Source organism: Tribolium madens, unplaced genomic scaffold (assembly GCF_015345945.1).
Source record: "Tribolium madens isolate multiple individuals breed KSU strain unplaced genomic scaffold, Tmad_KSU_1.1 Scaffold_11;HRSCAF=98;Tcas5.2_LG3b, whole genome shotgun sequence".
Taxonomy (NCBI): Eukaryota; Metazoa; Arthropoda; class Insecta; order Coleoptera; family Tenebrionidae; genus Tribolium; species Tribolium madens.
Genome location: NW_025400975.1, coordinates 9171112 through 9187838, shown reverse-complemented (window position 1 = coordinate 9187838; position 16727 = coordinate 9171112). Strand labels below are relative to the sequence as shown.

Sequence of the window (16727 nt, the reverse complement as noted above, 5' to 3'; positions counted from 1 at the left end):
AAATCAAACAATTTTTGCTTTTTTGAACATTTTTGCATGATAAATACTCAAATTTTGAATAAGACTTCATCGAGACAAGATAAAAAATCACGAAATGAAATCGAAAATTATGTTATTTTTCACTTTCTCAAGTGTTAAAGAAAGTTCTTCGGCCAGAAATGCAATTATTTTGCAAAAATTTTGTCCAAACCGGTCGAAAAGTCGATAAAAATTCTGCTATTTTTGCTTTTTTAAGCAAATAAACTGTGTTTTTTTCGTTAAAACAGACCAAAAATTACCAAATTAGATCGAAAATTATGCTATTTTTGACATTTTCGAGAGTGAAACAATGTTTTTCAGCTAAAAACTTTTTTTTCGCAAAAGTTTGCTAAAATCACTAAACTAGATTCAAATTACCGTTCTCTTTTAGTTTGTTTTACTGGATTTATTTTGGTGACTAAATACCTACTTTTTCTCGAAAAAAAATATTCACAAGCAAAAAACCACCTTTTAAAACGTTTAACGTGTTTTTGAGCAAAAAATGCTCAAATTTGGTCGGAAATAACATTCTTTTTGACTTTTTCAGTTTTCCTTTGCGACATTTTGCTCAAGTAAGCCGAGAAATCTCCTAATTAAATACAAAATGGTGTTTTTTGCTTATTTTTGAGTAAAAATCTCAATGCCCAAAAATTAATTAGGCAAAAAATTGTATTAATTCCATTTATTTTCAAGCGAATAAAAACGTTTTTGAGCCAAAACTAATTTTTTTCACAAAATTTTGCTAAAATACCCAAATTAGGGGTCGAAAACGAAATTAGTTTTGCCTTTTTTAAGTAAAATTTCACCCAAATGGGCCAAAAAATTAGCAAATTAAGTTAAAAATGGTATATTGTTTGGAATATTTTTGGAATTAAAAAAACTCTAACTATTTTTCCTGAAGTTTCTTGCCACTTTCAGCAACAAAATTTTAAATTCCATAGTTTTTCACAAAAAAGAGTTCTTTTACGTTTTTTTTGATACACTCCTTTACAAAACATTTTTTGATACATAGTTATAGGAAACTTTTGTCTTAAAATTGAATATTGTTTTATTGTCCAAATTTGTAACAATAAAAACGGAACATCCTGTATACTCGTTTTCGGATTAATGTGCATCGAAGTAGTCGTTGAAAGGGATCATTTTAAGGTGGCAACCATGCAAAATTCAAACAATTCTAACCTTACAAATTATTTTTTCAAATAAATGTGTACCCCATGTAGCACAAAATAATTAAAATTTAAAACATAATTATTAATGTGATTAAATTTGTTCTAAATGACATTAATGACACTTTTTGTGTGAATCGGTCTTTAAATGAGATGATTTAGATTTCTACAACCTACTTGATGCACATCTGAAACATTTTTAACTCTGGAATACCCCCTATAAAAACCGGAACTGGTCTTTACACACTTATCTATATGTTGACGCGACTTGTCTTTATCTATTATTAATAAATAAATAAAGTTTGTTTCTAATTGGTGTTTGTGTAAACGTGCCTTTAGTACTTTCATGGTCTGTCAAAAAAAGTAACTAACCTCCAAATGTCATAACATAACCTTCAACCTCAGTGGAAAATGTCGCACGTTAAAATACAAAAATAGAAATATTTAAAGAAAAATGTTAATTTGGAGTGTGAAGTCGTAACTTGAGTGATCCAGAAACCCCACCGAGACGCCAAAATGGTTGTGGCTTGTCGTACTCAACAATTGTTCAAAACGGGAAAAACTGTGACAATTTCGAAGAAATTCAACTATTCGACTAGTTCTTTGAGGTTTAGAAATTACGTAGAGCCTCGAGTAAGACTCTACGACTGCAAAAGATTCCACTCTTCCAGGGAGAGCAGAACAACATTAGCCAAACTAACACCACAAGAGGTAATTGTAATCTTTTTATTAGTTTAAAACCATTGCAAATATTTAATTAATGAATATGAATTTTGTCAGGTAAGTACGCAAATCTGTTATAAAATTTCGAGAAATTACTTAAATCCCTTTATTTGCATTAAAACATATAAAACAAACGCAAAGTGTTTTATTATTCACAAAATAGCAAGATGGGTTTGAAAAATCACACCCTTGTGCTTTTTGCCACCTTCACAGTAAGTAAATTTATCGTTTAATCAACTTTTTTTGAGACTTTCTCTAGGTTTTTTTTTCTGGTATTGCTGCTAGACATGTAGATCGTCCCTCAGCCGGCAATTCACTACTAAACAACCCAAATATTTTGACTGCAGTTTTGCAAAGTCGAGGGACTTCACCGAACCAAATCCTTGAGAGACTCCTCTCAGCTGATGGAAACATTGAGGAGGCTGTTAATGGTATTAACGAGGAAATTAAAACCGATCTTCTCACAGTTGACGGTGATTTAATCCGAGTCAAACAAGAAGAATTACGAAACTTGATAACAGACGGAATTAAAGCAACAATCCGGGAGAAATTCTCCAAAAACCCATTCTTGGTCAAAATCCTTGAAAAACGTTTCGATGAGTTGTACGCAACTGTCCCATCAGATGAGCCCATTGCCGTCCCATTGGGCAAAATCCAAGAATTGTTAGAAAGGACAAGTCGCAGTAAACGTGATGTTCAAGCACGTGATTTTGATTTGGGGGCGATAATAACCGATATTTTGGGTAATACACTTCGTGGCCAAATTGTGAGTCTTGTTAATGGACTCCTTGAAGAAGTTAAGGCCACTTTACAGGGTTTGTATGTGGCGACGCCCCCAGCTGATGATTTGAATGCTGTTTTGACGTATGTTGTCAATACGCTTGTGAAACGGGCTTTAGAAATTATAACTGTTGTCCAAAAAAATTTGGATCAAATTATTATTATTCCACCGGTTAATGGAACGGAAGTAGTGTCTCGAAGGAGGCGCGAAGTGGGGGAACCACTTGCAGTCACTGATGAAGAAGGTGGTTTGGATGTCATCATGAGGCCAATACTTGAATTGTTGGCTTCGATTCTTACTCCAGTAAATGAATTGACTAAAACTCTTGTTGATTCTGTTTTAAATTCGCTTACTCCTATTATTGGAAGTTTGCTTATAACGCGGATAAGAAATGTGGTTATTGCGCTTATTGATCTTCTTATACCAGCAAATCCGGTTTAAGTTTTGTTAAAAACTTTTGTAAATGAGATGAAATAAAAAATTTGATTGCATAATTGTTTCCTTTGATTATTTTTTAAGCATACAGTTTGTGCACGAATCTACGAGTATGAAAAACTTTTTTACGGAAAAACTATCAATAAATTCAAAAAATTTGTCAAAAATAATGCAGAAAATAAGAAAATTTGGTCATGTTCCTCTGTTTCTCTAGGTTTTGGACGGTTTTCACAAAAAAAATTATTACAAGTGATAATTATCAATTTAAATTTTGATTTCGGCGAAAGAAAACAAAATGGCGAAATTGTAGCTAAAAAGTGTTATTTTTTCGCTTGTTAGTTTCATTTTGCATAATTTTGGCGAAAAAAGACAGAAAATCCCAAACCTGGATCTAAAAATCGTTATTTTTTCGCTTGTTTTGATCCAATCAAAGTGCTTTAACAAGAAGTACAGTAAAATCAAAAAATTTGGCTAAAATATTGCATAAAAACACAACATTGTCATCTGTTTCTCTAGATTTTAAGAGAAGTTAACAAAATTTGAACGATTTGGTTAAAAAATGCAGAAAATTGAAAAAATCAGGCCTAAAATGCCTTATTTTCGGCTGTTTTTTTCCAGTTTTCGAGCCTTTTTTACCGAAAAACTAACAAAATGGAAAAATATTTGTCCAAAATAGTGCAGAAAATCAAAAGAAAAAATCGCAAAATTTGATCAAAACACAATATTTTTGCAATGTTGGGCATGTTTTTAAATTGAGAAACAGAGATTTGGTTAAAACAAGACAGAATATGACTAAAAATTAGGTCCACTATGCATCATTTTCATCTGTTTCGCTAAATTTAGAGCGTTTTTCACCGAAAATCTCATTAAATTCACAAAATTTGTCAAAGATAATGCAAAAAATAATTTTAAATAAAAAAAATTGTCACAAAATACCTATATCATTTACGTCAATTTCTCTGGGTTTTGGATGATTTTTTAAAAACACTTTTTTGGCGAAAGAAAACAGAAAATCGCAAAACTGGATCTAAAAAGTGTTATTTTTGGCTTGTTTTGCCCTATTAAAAGTATTTTTCAACATGTAATGCAAAAGATTAGGCCAAAATATTGCAAACAAGTTCATAATTTTCAACTTCAACTAACAAAATTTGAATAATTTGGTCAAAATAATGCAGAAAATTGAAAAAATCAAGCCCAAAATGTCAAAATTGCCGAGAAAAACACACTAAATTCAATAAGCTTTATTATCGCTTGCTTCTAAGACTTACAACGATTTTCTTAAAAAAAAAAACAACATTAAAATTAAAGGTTTTGGTCAAAATAATGCAAAATATCGTAAAATAAGACCAAAAATGCGTTATTTTCTTTTGTTTTTTAGCTTCACAACGTTTTTCGCCCAAAAACAGTTTAAATTTTATGTTTAGATTTTCAGGTCAGATTACGAAAAATTTCAAAATTTTACAAAAACAAAATCTTATCTTATACCAGCAAATCCGGTTTAAGTTTTGTTAAAAACTGAGATGAAATAAAAAATTTGATTTAACAATTGTTTCCTTTGTCTTATAATTGTTGATTATTTTTGTGCACAAATTTGTGAAATTGTTTTATTGATACTTTTCATTGAATTTGCACTGTGTAAACAAAACATTTAATCAAAGCGATATCTAAGGTCATTTTTTACGTTCAAGTTGTACGTAATTCTGTTGCAAGTCACTCCGAATGCATTTAATGTCGTATCTATGAAAAACTTTTTACGGGGAAACTATCAAAAAATTTGGCAAAAATAATGCAGAAAATAATTATGTTTTCACAAAAAATCTTATTATAAGTAATTATTAATTTATATTTAAATGATTTCGGCGAAAGAAAACATAAAATCGCAAAAAAGTGGTGTTTTTTCGCTTGTTACTTTCATTTTGGTTAATTTTGGCGAAAACAGACTGAAAATCCTAAACCTGGATCTAAAAGACTTTATTTTTTCACTTGTTTTGATTCATTTAAAGTGTTTTAACAAGAGAAAATGGCTAAAATATTGCAGAAAAACACAAAATTGTCAAGTGTTTCCCTAGATTTTGATAGAAGTTGAACGATTTGGTCAAAAAATGCAGAAAATTGAAAAAAATCAGTCCTAAAATACCTTATTTTCGGCTGTTTTTTCCAGTTTTCGAGCCTTTTTTACCGAAAAACTAACAAAATGGAAAAATATTTGTCGAAAATAGTGCAGAAAATCAAAAGAAAAAATTGCATAATTTGATCAAAACATAAGATTTTTGCGATGTTAGGCATTTTTTTAAATTGAGAAACAGAGATTTGGTTAAAAAAGACAGAATATGACTAAAAATTAGGTCCATTATGCGTCATTTTCATCTGTTTCGCTAAATTTAGAGCGTTTTTCACCGAAGATCTCATTGAATTCACAAAATTTGTCAAAAACAATGCAAAAAAATAAAAAAGTAGTCACAAAATATATTGTCTACTTTTCTGGGTTTTGGATGACTTTAAAAAAAAACTTTTTTGGCGAAAGAAAACAGAAAATCGCAAAATTGTATCTAAAAAGTGTTATTTTTTGCTTGTTTTGATTCATTTAAAGTTCTTTAACAAGAAGTACAGTAAAATCAAAAAAAAATTCTAAAATATTGTAGAAAAACACAACATTGTCAACTGTTTTTCTAGATTTTGATAGAAGTTAACAAAATTTGAACGATTTGGTTAAAAAAAATGCAGAAAATTGAAAAAATAAGGCCTAAAATGCTTTATTTTCGGCCGTTTTTTCCAGTTTTCGAGTCATTTTACCGAAAAACTAACAAAATGTAAAACATTTGTCTAAAATAGTGCAGAAAATCAAAATATTTAGCCAAAAAAGCGTTAAATTTGATCAAAAACATAAGATTTTTAAAAATCGAGAAACAGCGATTTCGCTAAAACAACACAGAAAATGACTAGAAATCAGGTCCACTATGCGTCATTTTCATTTGTTTCTCTAAATTTAGAGTGATTTCCACCGAAAATCTCATTAAATTTAAAAAATTTGTCAAAAATAATTCAAAAAATTAAAAAAATAGTCACAAAATATACCATTTACATCTACTTCTCTTTTCTTACTTTTCAACATGTAATGCAAAAGATTTGGCCAAAATATTGCAAACAAGTTCATAATTTTCAACTTCAAGTAACAAAATTTGAAAAATTTGGTCAAAATAATGCAGAAAATTGAAAAAATCAAGCACAAAATGCCTTATTTTTGCCGATAAAAACACACTAAATTCAATAGGCGTTATTATCGCTTGCTTCTATAAACTTAGACCGATTTTCTTTGAAAAACTCATTAAAATTAAAGGTTTTGGTTAACATAATGCAAAAAATCTTAAAATTAAACCAAAAACATGTTATTTTCTCTTGTTTCTTTAGCTTCACAAAAACAGTTTAAATTTGAGAGATTCTGAGGTCAGGTTACGAGAAATTTCAAAATTTTACAAAAACAAAATCGAAAATGACAAAATTAAGTTAAAAAAACCTCAAAATTTCGACAAAAAACAACAGAAAAAAAACGAAATAATTGTTTAGTACATAATTAACCTTTTTTTTTTTCATTTACAAAAAACCCCTTGATTTTCTTTCAGAAAATGGAGTGCTATTTTACACACAAATACACAAATTATTTCATAAGAATTTGAAGATTTTAGAATTTGTGTTTGAGCTGAAAAGATTCATTCCATCAAAAATTGTAAAAATACATAACGTTGATTGAGGAAGCCTTTTTTATTTCTAAGTAATAATAATTAACATTAATTACTTAAGAAATTGACGAAAGTAGTGTTTTTAGGTATAAACAAACGCATAGTATTTTTCCGTTTATTATATTTGCTTTAATTTTGGATAAACGAAATTTTCTCATTAGTGTCCAAAAATTTATTATTATTATCTAAAAACAGACGTAATCATTTCAAAGAAACTTTTACTACACACTAAAAGCCTTTGTGATTCCATTGTTGTATTTTTTCGGCGAAAAAATATTTGCCCAGATCTTCACTTGTAAATAAATAAAGCCTTTTATGGCTAAATCCTCAAGATATAAGAAACAGTCCATGTAATTTTAATATAGTTACTATCAAAATGGGTCTCTCGATTATAATTTTTTGTTTATTAGTCGTAAGTATTAATTTTCATTTTCAACTCAAAACTGACCCAAATTCTAGATCACCCAAAACGGCTTATCACTCGATACCGAAATCAAGAGCAAAATTATAAATGAATTATTGTCAGTTCATGACACATCCCAAAGTCAAATTTTAACCAAACTTGTCGAAGCCAAAGGCAACGATCAAGCCATAATCGATGGAATCAATTCAGAATTGAAGGAAAATCTCCTACACAAAGACGGTGATTTAGTTAAAATCAAGACCCAAGTTTTAAAAAAATTACTCGCGAAATCGACTGAAGGACTAACTTCGAAATGGTCCAAAAGTCCTGCATTAGCATCTGTTTTAAGGGAGGCCATTGATCAAGGGCTTAAAAATGACGATTTGGAAATTTGGGCTGAGGAAAATGCAATACCGGTTAAAAATTTAGTCAATTTCGATAGGAAAAAGCGTTCATTGGAAAATAGTACAGAAGTTGAACCATTGAACGTAGTATTTGACACAATTAGAGGACTCTTGTCTTTTATTACAAGCCCCATTAATGCCCTTGTAAAAACTATACTAAAAACAGTGCTAGAAAGTATTTATCCCACAATCGGATTTTTAGTCTTAACACCAGTGAGGGTTATATTAAACACAATTCTTGATTTGTTACTTCCGTGTAATAATTGTACTGCGTTGTAATTAATAAATTTGAAACTTGAAGTGTTTTTTTTTTGAATTTAGTGAACATTAATTTTTTCAGGTGGATAATATTCTACGTGCCAATGAATACACTCATGAATTTTCAAATGGATCTGTCAAATCGTACGATTCAAACCAATTAGCTTCAAATAACCCGATTGAAGATACCAGAGCCGAAGCTTCTTGTTTAATTACTAGCGGTAATAACACAATAATTTTTTGGTGATTTTTGAAAGGCTGTAACTCATCGAAAAATGGTTTAGATTTTTGAAAAACCATTTTGAAGCTTTTAGTTTCTAGTTTTGAGATCTTTTGGCAAATATTTTTTTGTGCTACGGTTATAACGCAAATTTAAGTAATATCACGAGAGAAAAAAATAATTTTTATGTTTTTGTTTTTGGTCTACGGACGTGGAGAATTTTTTTTTGGTTAAGATAATGCATAGGTCGGATAGCATGTTTGTTTACCTTTAATATGTTTTTTTCATATTCTCTTTACGTCAATTTTTCGCTGAGATATCTGACTTTAAATGAAGATCACCGAAGATCTCATTAAATCCACACAATTTGTCAAAAATAATGCAAAAAACCCAAACCTGGATCTATTTTTTGCACTTATTTTGATCCAATTGAAGTGCTTTAACAAGAAGTACAGTAAAATCAATAAAAAGTGGCTAAAATATTGCAGAAAAACTATCAAAAAATTTGGCAAAAATAATAAGAAAATTTGGTCATGGTTTTCACAAAAAATCTTATTATAAGTAATTATTAATTTACATTTGAATGATTTCGGCGAAAGAAAACAGAAAATCGCAAAAAAGTGGTGTTTTTTCGCTTGTTACTTTCATTTTAGATAATTTTGGCGAAAAAAGACTGAAAATCCCAAACCTGGATCTAAAAAACTTAATTTTTTTACTTGTTTTGATTCAATTAAAGTGCTTTAACAAGAAGTACAGTAAAAGCAAAAAAATTGGCTAAAATATTGCAGAAAAACACAAAATTGTCAATTGTTTCTCTAGATTTTGATGGAAGTTAACAACGATTTGGTCAAAAAATGCAAAAAATTGAAAAAATCAGGCCTAAAATGCCTTATTTTCGGCCATTTTTTTCCAGTTTTAGAGCCTTTTTCACAGAAAAACTAACAAAATGTAAAATATTTGTCCAAAATAGTGCAGAAAATCAAAAGATTTATTCAAAATAGGCAAAAAATCGCAAAATTTGATCAAGATTTTTGTCGATTCCTCGAGATGTTGGGCATTTTTTAAAATTGAGAAACAGTGATTTCGTTCAAACAGAAAATGACTAAAAATTGTGAGCGTTTTTTACCGAAAATCTAATTACATTCAAAAATAATGCAAAAAAATGAAAAAAGTAGTCACAAAATATATTATTTACGTCTACTTCTCTGGGTTTTGGATGACTTCCAAAAAAACTTTTTTTTCGAAAGAAAACAGAAAATCGCAAAATTGTTTCTATAAAAAGTGTTATTTTTGCTTCTTTTAGTGCTTTAACAAGAAGTACAGTAAAATCAAAAAAAAAATTAAAATATTGCAGAGAAATACATTGTCAACTTTTCTCTAGATTTTGATAGAAGTTAACAAAATTTGAACGATTTGGTCAAAAAATTCAGAAAATTGAAAAAATAAGGCCTAAAATGCTTTATTTTCGGCCGTTTTTTTCCAGTTTTCGAGTCTTTTTACCGAAAAACTAACAAAATGGAAAATATTTGTCCAAAATACTGCAGAAAATCAAAAGATTTAGCCAAAAATGCGCTAAATTTGATCAAAAACACAAGACTTTTAATCGAGAAACAGCGATTAAATTCATTAAATTCAAAAAATTTGTCAAAAATAATTTAAAAAAAAAAATTGTCACAAAATATGTCATTTACGTCTACTTTTCTGGGTTTTGGATGATTTTCAAAAACACTTTTTTGGCGAAAGAAAACAGAAAATCGCAAAACTGGATCTAAATAGTGTTATTTTATTATCCTTTTATGATTTTTTGGAAAATATTTTTTTTTCATCTTTAACATTGATTTAAAGAAAAGAGAAAAAAGTAAGTTTTTGCGTTGTTTTAGTAAATCCACCGCGTATTCACTAATACTTTACAGCTTAAAGTATCCCCCATATCCCTGTAAATTTTTAAATTGATCCATCAAACCGTTTTTTCGGACCGATTGATCAAAGTTTTGCAAAAGAATTAAAGGAATATTATTTCTGAACATCGCCTGATCTTCGCCAAGATGAGAAAAACATTCTTTTAGCTTTTTTTACAATTTTGCATTAGTTAAATTTAAAAAAAAATCGAGAAAAAATTCAAAAAAATTTTTTTTGAATTTTTTGCAAAAATTACGTAGTATTGTTTCTTTAATGTTTTTACAAACTTTCAAAAAAAAATCAAAAAAACTTTTGTTTAATTTTTTTTTATTTTTAGCAAATAACTAATGCAAAATTTTAAACAAGTCGAAAAAATTTGTTTTTTCCATTTTGATGAAGATTAGATAATGTTCAGAAACAATATGTGCAATTTTTTCTTTAATTTAAACGCAAAAAAAATATTTTCCAAAAAATCATAAAAGGGTCTTATAAGACATTTATTATATAATATATAATTATTATATATTATTATATTATATATAAGCATATTAAAGGTAAACAAACATGCTATCCAGCCTATAAATTGACTTAACTAAAAAAAAAATCCCCACGTCCGTGGACCAAAAACAAAAACATAAAAAAAATGTTTTTTTTCTTGCGCTATTACTTAGAATTGCGTGATAACCGTAGCACAGAAAAAATATTTGCCAAAAGATCTCAAAACTAGAAACTTAACACTTCAAAATGTTTTTTTTTAATCTAGATATTTCCAGCCTTTCAATTTAGGAAAATTTTTTGTTCCTTTAATTTTTTAGACTAGTATATTATAATTTTATTGTTGTAGGTCTCTTAGTGGGTGTCTTTGATGGTCATGGTGGCGGTGCTTGTGCCCAAGTAATAGCAAAAAGACTTTACCACTACATTACAGCTTGTTTAGTACCTCACGATCACTTAACTGAATACGTAGCTTCTTTATCTTCATCAAATCCCATGAGATTAATCGAGTCGTACAACGATAAAGTTCAATTAGTTGATGATGTTAGAGAGTTGTACAATAAGAGTTTTATGGAATTTCTCAAAGAATTAGCAGAGGTTTATTCAGTTGTATTGTAGATGTTTTTCTTATTTTTAGTTTTAGGTAGGACATAAGCAAGGATTTGAAATGAGTAAAGCACTCGAAAAAGCTTTTTTAAGACTAGATGAAGATCTATCAAAAGAAGCTTTACCAAAAAATGGAAAAGTAAATATGAAAACACTTTCGGTGGCGATGTCAGGAGCTGTGGCTTGTGTGGCGCATATCGATGGGGCGCATTTGCATATCGCCAATGTGGGGGACTGCTGCGCTGTTTTGGGTAAATAATTTCAGTTGGCAACATTGAAAAAAAATATGAAAATATAATAATCGTTTAATGCGCATCGAAGTAGTCATTTTAAGGTGGCAGCCATGCGAAATTCGAAAAATCCTAACCTCAATCTACTCTAAAATTTATTTTCTCGAATAAATATGTGTACCCCAGTTTTTAAGTTAGAGGGTGGCAAACATAAATTGCATCTTTTTTTACTAAAATTATTATTAAAGTAAATTTGAACTCGTCTTCCACAAATTTTGAAATAGAATTTGAGAAATAATAGATACATTTAATCTAAAGCACAATTATTTTTTAATAATACTTGCTCTCAAAAATCACTAATTTACTCACTTCACTTTGCAATAAACAAAAAAATAACAAATTAAAATGCACTCACCTTTTTGGCATTTTCGTCAATTCGCCTCTGCTTCTTACACGAACCTACTGAAAATAAAGAAACGCGAAATCAGTTCAATGTGTCATTAAATTAGTTGAAAATATTAAATCGTAATTTTCTAAAAAATTAAAAGTTATTGTTGACTTACCCTTTAATCCGGACCCTTGTGGCACGATTGTCTTCTCCATTTTCCCCATTGGCACTCACTAATCACTCGAAATTTGAAAAATCGCGCACTACTAAATGTTTATTAAGCACTCGAAAACACATAACACACGCACCGTGTACAGCCCCCATTTCAAATAATAAGTAATAATTTATCCGGACAAGTGACTCGTTATTGTAATAATTTCCTCAAAAAACGCCACAATAACCATTTCCACATCACAAAGTAATTCGAATATTACACAATTCCACATTATACAGTGCGATCAAAAAGTCTTTCTATCAAGTAGGCGTCCTAGTTGAGGACGCAGTTCGTATGTTATCTAGATGTCAAAAAATTATTAAAAAAAATAAAACACTGAGCTAATTAAATTGAATTATTCTATGAAACGTTTCAAAATATCCTAAAATGAGATTTTGTTGGTGTTTATTCATAAAAATCGTTCACCACAGTTTCCTGTTATAATTTACATAAAAATTATTTTGACGTTTCTCGTTTGTCATTGTGACATTTTATATTCTCCAGACATACGTTTTAAATTTCTACGCTTGCTTGATAAACAGACTTTTTGATCTCACTGTACTTTATGATTAAATAACCCTCCGATTCGTCAGATATGACGTCAAAATGCTAGCATCTGATTGGCTACTTGATAGCGCGTCTAGACTAAACAAATCCGAATTAAGTTGTCACTTAATTTTTTTAAACATCAAATTAATCTCGAATTATAAGAATGCTTCTGTAAATACTTTTTCAAAAATTTAAAACAAAAACGTGTTTAAGGTTACGCCAGTGTTTCTCGTAACTTGAACCACCATTGTGTATTAGAGAAAGAATAAATGTGGTCAAATCCTATCGGATTTGATTAAAAGTTTAATTTTTATTTAGTAAAGTGTCTTTTAAAAAAATTAATCACGAATTAAAATTTGATTGCAATTAAGAATGCTGCTGTAAATATTTTTTCCTAAAATGAAAATGTCAAATTTGTGTCTAAGGTTACACCACTGTTTCTCGTAACTTGAACCACCATTGTGTATTAGAGAAAGACAGTAAACTTAGGAATAGTCGTTACTAACAAGGATAGAGATACAGTCACGTGATGTTCAAATAATTGAAATTTATTTTCAGGTCAGGTTACGAGAAATTTCAAAATTTTACAAAAACAAAATCGAAAATGACAAAATTAAGTTAAAAAAACCTTAGTTTCTCTTGATTTACAAAAATTTTTACCAAAACTCGTATAAACCAAAAGATTTTTGAACAAAATAATAATGCAAAAAAACCACAAAATTTCGGCAAAAAAACGAAATTTTGCGAAATTGTTTAGTAATAACAAAATTTTTTCATTTACAAAAAACCTCATTTGCAAAATACTTTTTTAAAATTAAAATGTCAAATTTGTTTAAGACAAAGACGTGTTTAAGGTTACGCCACTATTTCTCGTAACTTGAACCACCATGTGTATTAGAGAAAGACAGTAGACTTAGGAATTGTCGTTGCTAACAAGGATAGAGATATAGTCACGTGATGTTCAAATAATTAATTGAAATTTATTTCCAGGTCAGGTTAGGAGAAATTTCAAAATTTTACAAAAACAAAATCGAAAATGACAAAATTAAGTTAAAAAAAACCTTAGTTTCTTTTGATTTACAAAAATTTTCACCAAAACTCGTATAAACCAAAAGATTTTTGAACAAAATAATAATGCAAAAAAACCTCAAAATTTCGGCAAAAAAACAAAAGAAACAAAAACAAAATTTTGCGAAATAATTGTTTAGTAATAAAAAAATGTTTTGATTTGCAAAATACTTTTTTAAAATTAAAATGTCAAATTTGTTTAAGACAAAGACGTGTTTAAGGTTACGCCAGTGTTTCTCGTAACTTGAACCACCATTGTGTATTAGAGAAAGAATAAGTGTGGTCAAATCCTATCGGATTTTTATTTAGTAAAGTGTCTTTTATCAAATTAATCACGAATTAAAATTTGATTGCAATTAAGAATGCTTCTGTAAATACTTTTAAAATTAAAATGTCAAATTTGTTTAAGGTTACGCCACTGTTTCTCGTAACTTTAACCACCATTGTGTATTAGACAAAGACAGTAAAGTTAGGAATAGTCGTTGCTAACAAGGATAGAGATATAGTCACGTGATACAAGGACGCGTTCAAATAATTAATTGAAATTTATTTATTTATTTTTGAAATAAATAAAACATATTTTTTTCAGGTACTCTATCTGAGACAAACTCATGGATAGCCAAAAAGCTGACCCAAGAGCACAACTATTACAACAAATCCGAAGTGGAGCGTATTATCAAAGCGCACCCTTACAACGAAAGCAACACAGTGATAAGAGTGGGTCGATTATTAAGTCAGCTCGCCCCATTTCGTGCAATCGGTGATTTTTGTTACAAATGGAGTAAAGAAATCATGTATGAAGTCGTGGTGAAACATTTCGGTGAAACTGCAATCCCTCCAAATTATCACACACCACCCTATCTCATCGCCACCCCTGAAGTGACACACCACCGTTTAACCCCACGTGATAAGTTTCTAGTCATTGCCTCAGACGGGCTTTGGGATATTGTGTCGCCCCTTGAAGTCGTTCGTCTTGTTGGAGAACACATGAAAGGCAAACCGACTTTGAGTTCTTTGAAATTACCACGGAAAAATATGACGTTGAGTGAAATCAATGAGTTGTTGTTGCAGAGAAAAGAAGGTTTGAAGACTAAACCGAAGGATTCGAATGCTGCGACTCATCTTATACGGAATGCTTTAGGTGGGACGGAGTATGGGATTGATCATGGGGAGTTGTCGGAAATGTTGAGTTTGCCCGATGATGTAGTTAGGGTTTTTAGGGATGATATCACTATTACTGTTGTTTACTTTGATTCGGAGTATTTGAGGCACTGTCCGCCATAGTTGTGCGGCCATTTTCATTTATACCTGCTAGAATATAGTCAATTTTTGTATGCCTTGTGTAGTTTAGATCGATTCAATGACTGGTACCTTTCTGATTCGTGATGTTCTATTTATTTTTAATAATATCGTTATAGACATTAATGACAATAAAGTTATGGGCAATTTAACGAGTTAGCAAAGTGATACGTTGCACCGCCCCGAGAATATTTGTAATTAAAACGGAAATTTCTATACAAATTTTGAGTCCCTGTCGGTTCAAAATAAAAGTTGGTGTTTTAGTTTTAGTATTTTTGAGACACAATAATGGAAATTGAAATTATCAATTGTAAAAATCATGAAAGTTTGAAGTCATTATGAATAGGGGCAATGTTGCCACCTTAAAACAATTAAATTCACCACATCTGAGATGAAAAGTTTCAATATTTACACCTGTTTGCACTATGATTTTCACCAGATTACGAGATTATATGAGTTAGATTTTTTTATTATTGCCGAAAATTTACGTTTTGTTACGTAAATATCGAAAATCTGTTTAAAAATGGGCTTAAATGGTAAAAAAATGCAAAAAGAGATAACGCTGTTTTATTTAGTTTAATTCTATACTTTTTTGGCTAGTTTTTAATTAAATTTTGCGAAATACCGGGTAACTATTACTGTTTGTGACAAAAATTCCTTCTAAATTTGTTGACGTTTGGATTTGAAAGTCAACGCGTTGCCAAACTAAAATTTTAAATTTGACACATTTGAGGTAAAAAATAACAATTATTTACACATTTTTGTGATTTTTGTGAGTGAGTTATATTTATTAAATTAATTGTGTTTTAGATGAAATGTATTATTTTTCAAATTCTACATATTTCAAAATTTTGAGATTCACGTTTTTTACATAAATCTCGCAAATCTGATCAAAATGGGTAACGCTATTTTATTTAGTCTAATTCTATAATTTTTTGGAGAGATTTTAATTAATTTTTGCGAAATACCAGGTGACAAAAAATCTATTGGCAACACTGAATTAGTGGTAATTCTCCTAAATTTGTTATATCAGAATATGTTTCAGGTGACGCCTAAATCAGCAGTCGTCCGTCGCAAATGAATGACAATTGCTTATAAAAGTTTGACGTTTGAATTTGAAAGTCAAGGTTGACAAATTAAATTTTTTTGACACTAAATCATTTACCCGATATTTACGTTTTTACTAGAAAAACATGCTAAAACACTTGATAAAGGCTAAATATTGACGTAATTTAATGTTTTTTTTTTGGTTTATTTTAGCAAAATCTTGCAATTAACACCATTTTCGACCATATTTTGTATTTTTTGTCTTATTTTTTTGACAAAATTTCACTCAAAAAGAGCTAAATCGAATAAAAGAAACGAAATAACGTCAATTTAGATATAATTTTGTTGTGTTTAAACATGTTTTTTTTCTTGATTTATTAACAATATCCTGCAAAATAAATAAAATAAATGAGTGAGACACGTTAAAATTTGAATCTAAGTTCGTAATTTTTCAGTCACTTTTAGCAAAAATTTGAATGCAAATAATGTACTTTTAGCCACTATCTCTCGATTTTTCAACTTGTTTTTGAAAAAAATTAGTATTTGAGTTTTTGCGTGGGCCAAAAAAAACTTGCAAAAATACAAAAAAAAACTAGTGTCATCATTTTTGACTAAATTTACTGAATCAATAATTAAAAAATCAAATTAAAAAAGATAATTTTATTAACACTTGTGCGAATAAACGATTTATAAAAATTATTTCTGCTGGAACTACAGTCACGTTTCTAAAAAAATCATCAGAAATTATAAATTTTTTTCAAAAATTTTCACCAAATCATTAAATTAG

At 29.3% G+C, this 16727-nt stretch overlaps 3 protein-coding genes across 3 annotated transcripts; all 3 read left to right on the top strand.

The window, feature by feature from the left end:
• The first annotated feature begins 1533 nt into the window (after positions 1-1533).
• Positions 1534-15045, top strand: LOC123005925 (pyruvate dehydrogenase [acetyl-transferring]-phosphatase 1, mitochondrial). The gene is made up of 5 exons (XM_044400008.1): positions 1534-1895; positions 8008-8146; positions 10889-11136; positions 11183-11396; positions 14184-15045. The coding sequence occupies exons 1-5, from the start codon at positions 1701-1703 to the stop codon at positions 14876-14878; spliced, it is 1491 nt and encodes a 496-aa protein (XP_044255943.1). The 5' UTR covers positions 1534-1700; the 3' UTR covers positions 14879-15045.
• LOC123005929 lies at positions 1984-3182 on the top strand. Its single transcript, XM_044400023.1, has 2 exons — positions 1984-2119; positions 2167-3182. Exons 1-2 carry the CDS (start codon positions 2075-2077, stop codon positions 3127-3129), a joined length of 1008 nt encoding a protein of 335 aa, XP_044255958.1. The 5' UTR covers positions 1984-2074; the 3' UTR covers positions 3130-3182.
• Positions 7175-7967, top strand: LOC123005938. The gene is made up of 2 exons (XM_044400034.1): positions 7175-7272; positions 7320-7967. Exons 1-2 carry the CDS (start codon positions 7237-7239, stop codon positions 7944-7946), a joined length of 663 nt encoding a protein of 220 aa, XP_044255969.1. The 5' UTR covers positions 7175-7236; the 3' UTR covers positions 7947-7967.
• Positions 15046-16727: the final 1682 nt, after the last annotated feature.

Excerpts from the sequence above, each read along its gene's own strand:
- LOC123005925 (XM_044400008.1), top strand. The coding sequence starts at position 1,701 with ATGGTTGTGGCTTGTCGTACTCAACAATTGTTCAAAACGGGAAAAACT. Across the intron at positions 1,896-8,007 it reads CCAAACTAACACCACAAGAG|GTGGATAATATTCTACGTGC; the intron begins GTAATTGTAATC and ends TAATTTTTTCAG. Across the intron at positions 8,147-10,888 it reads TTCTTGTTTAATTACTAGCG|GTCTCTTAGTGGGTGTCTTT; the intron begins GTAATAACACAA and ends TTATTGTTGTAG.
- LOC123005929 (XM_044400023.1), top strand. The coding sequence starts at position 2,075 with ATGGGTTTGAAAAATCACACCCTTGTGCTTTTTGCCACCTTCACA. Across the intron at positions 2,120-2,166 it reads TGCTTTTTGCCACCTTCACA|GTTTTTTTTTCTGGTATTGC; the intron begins GTAAGTAAATTT and ends GACTTTCTCTAG.
- LOC123005938 (XM_044400034.1), top strand. The coding sequence starts at position 7,237 with ATGGGTCTCTCGATTATAATTTTTTGTTTATTAGTC. Across the intron at positions 7,273-7,319 it reads TAATTTTTTGTTTATTAGTC|ATCACCCAAAACGGCTTATC; the intron begins GTAAGTATTAAT and ends CCCAAATTCTAG.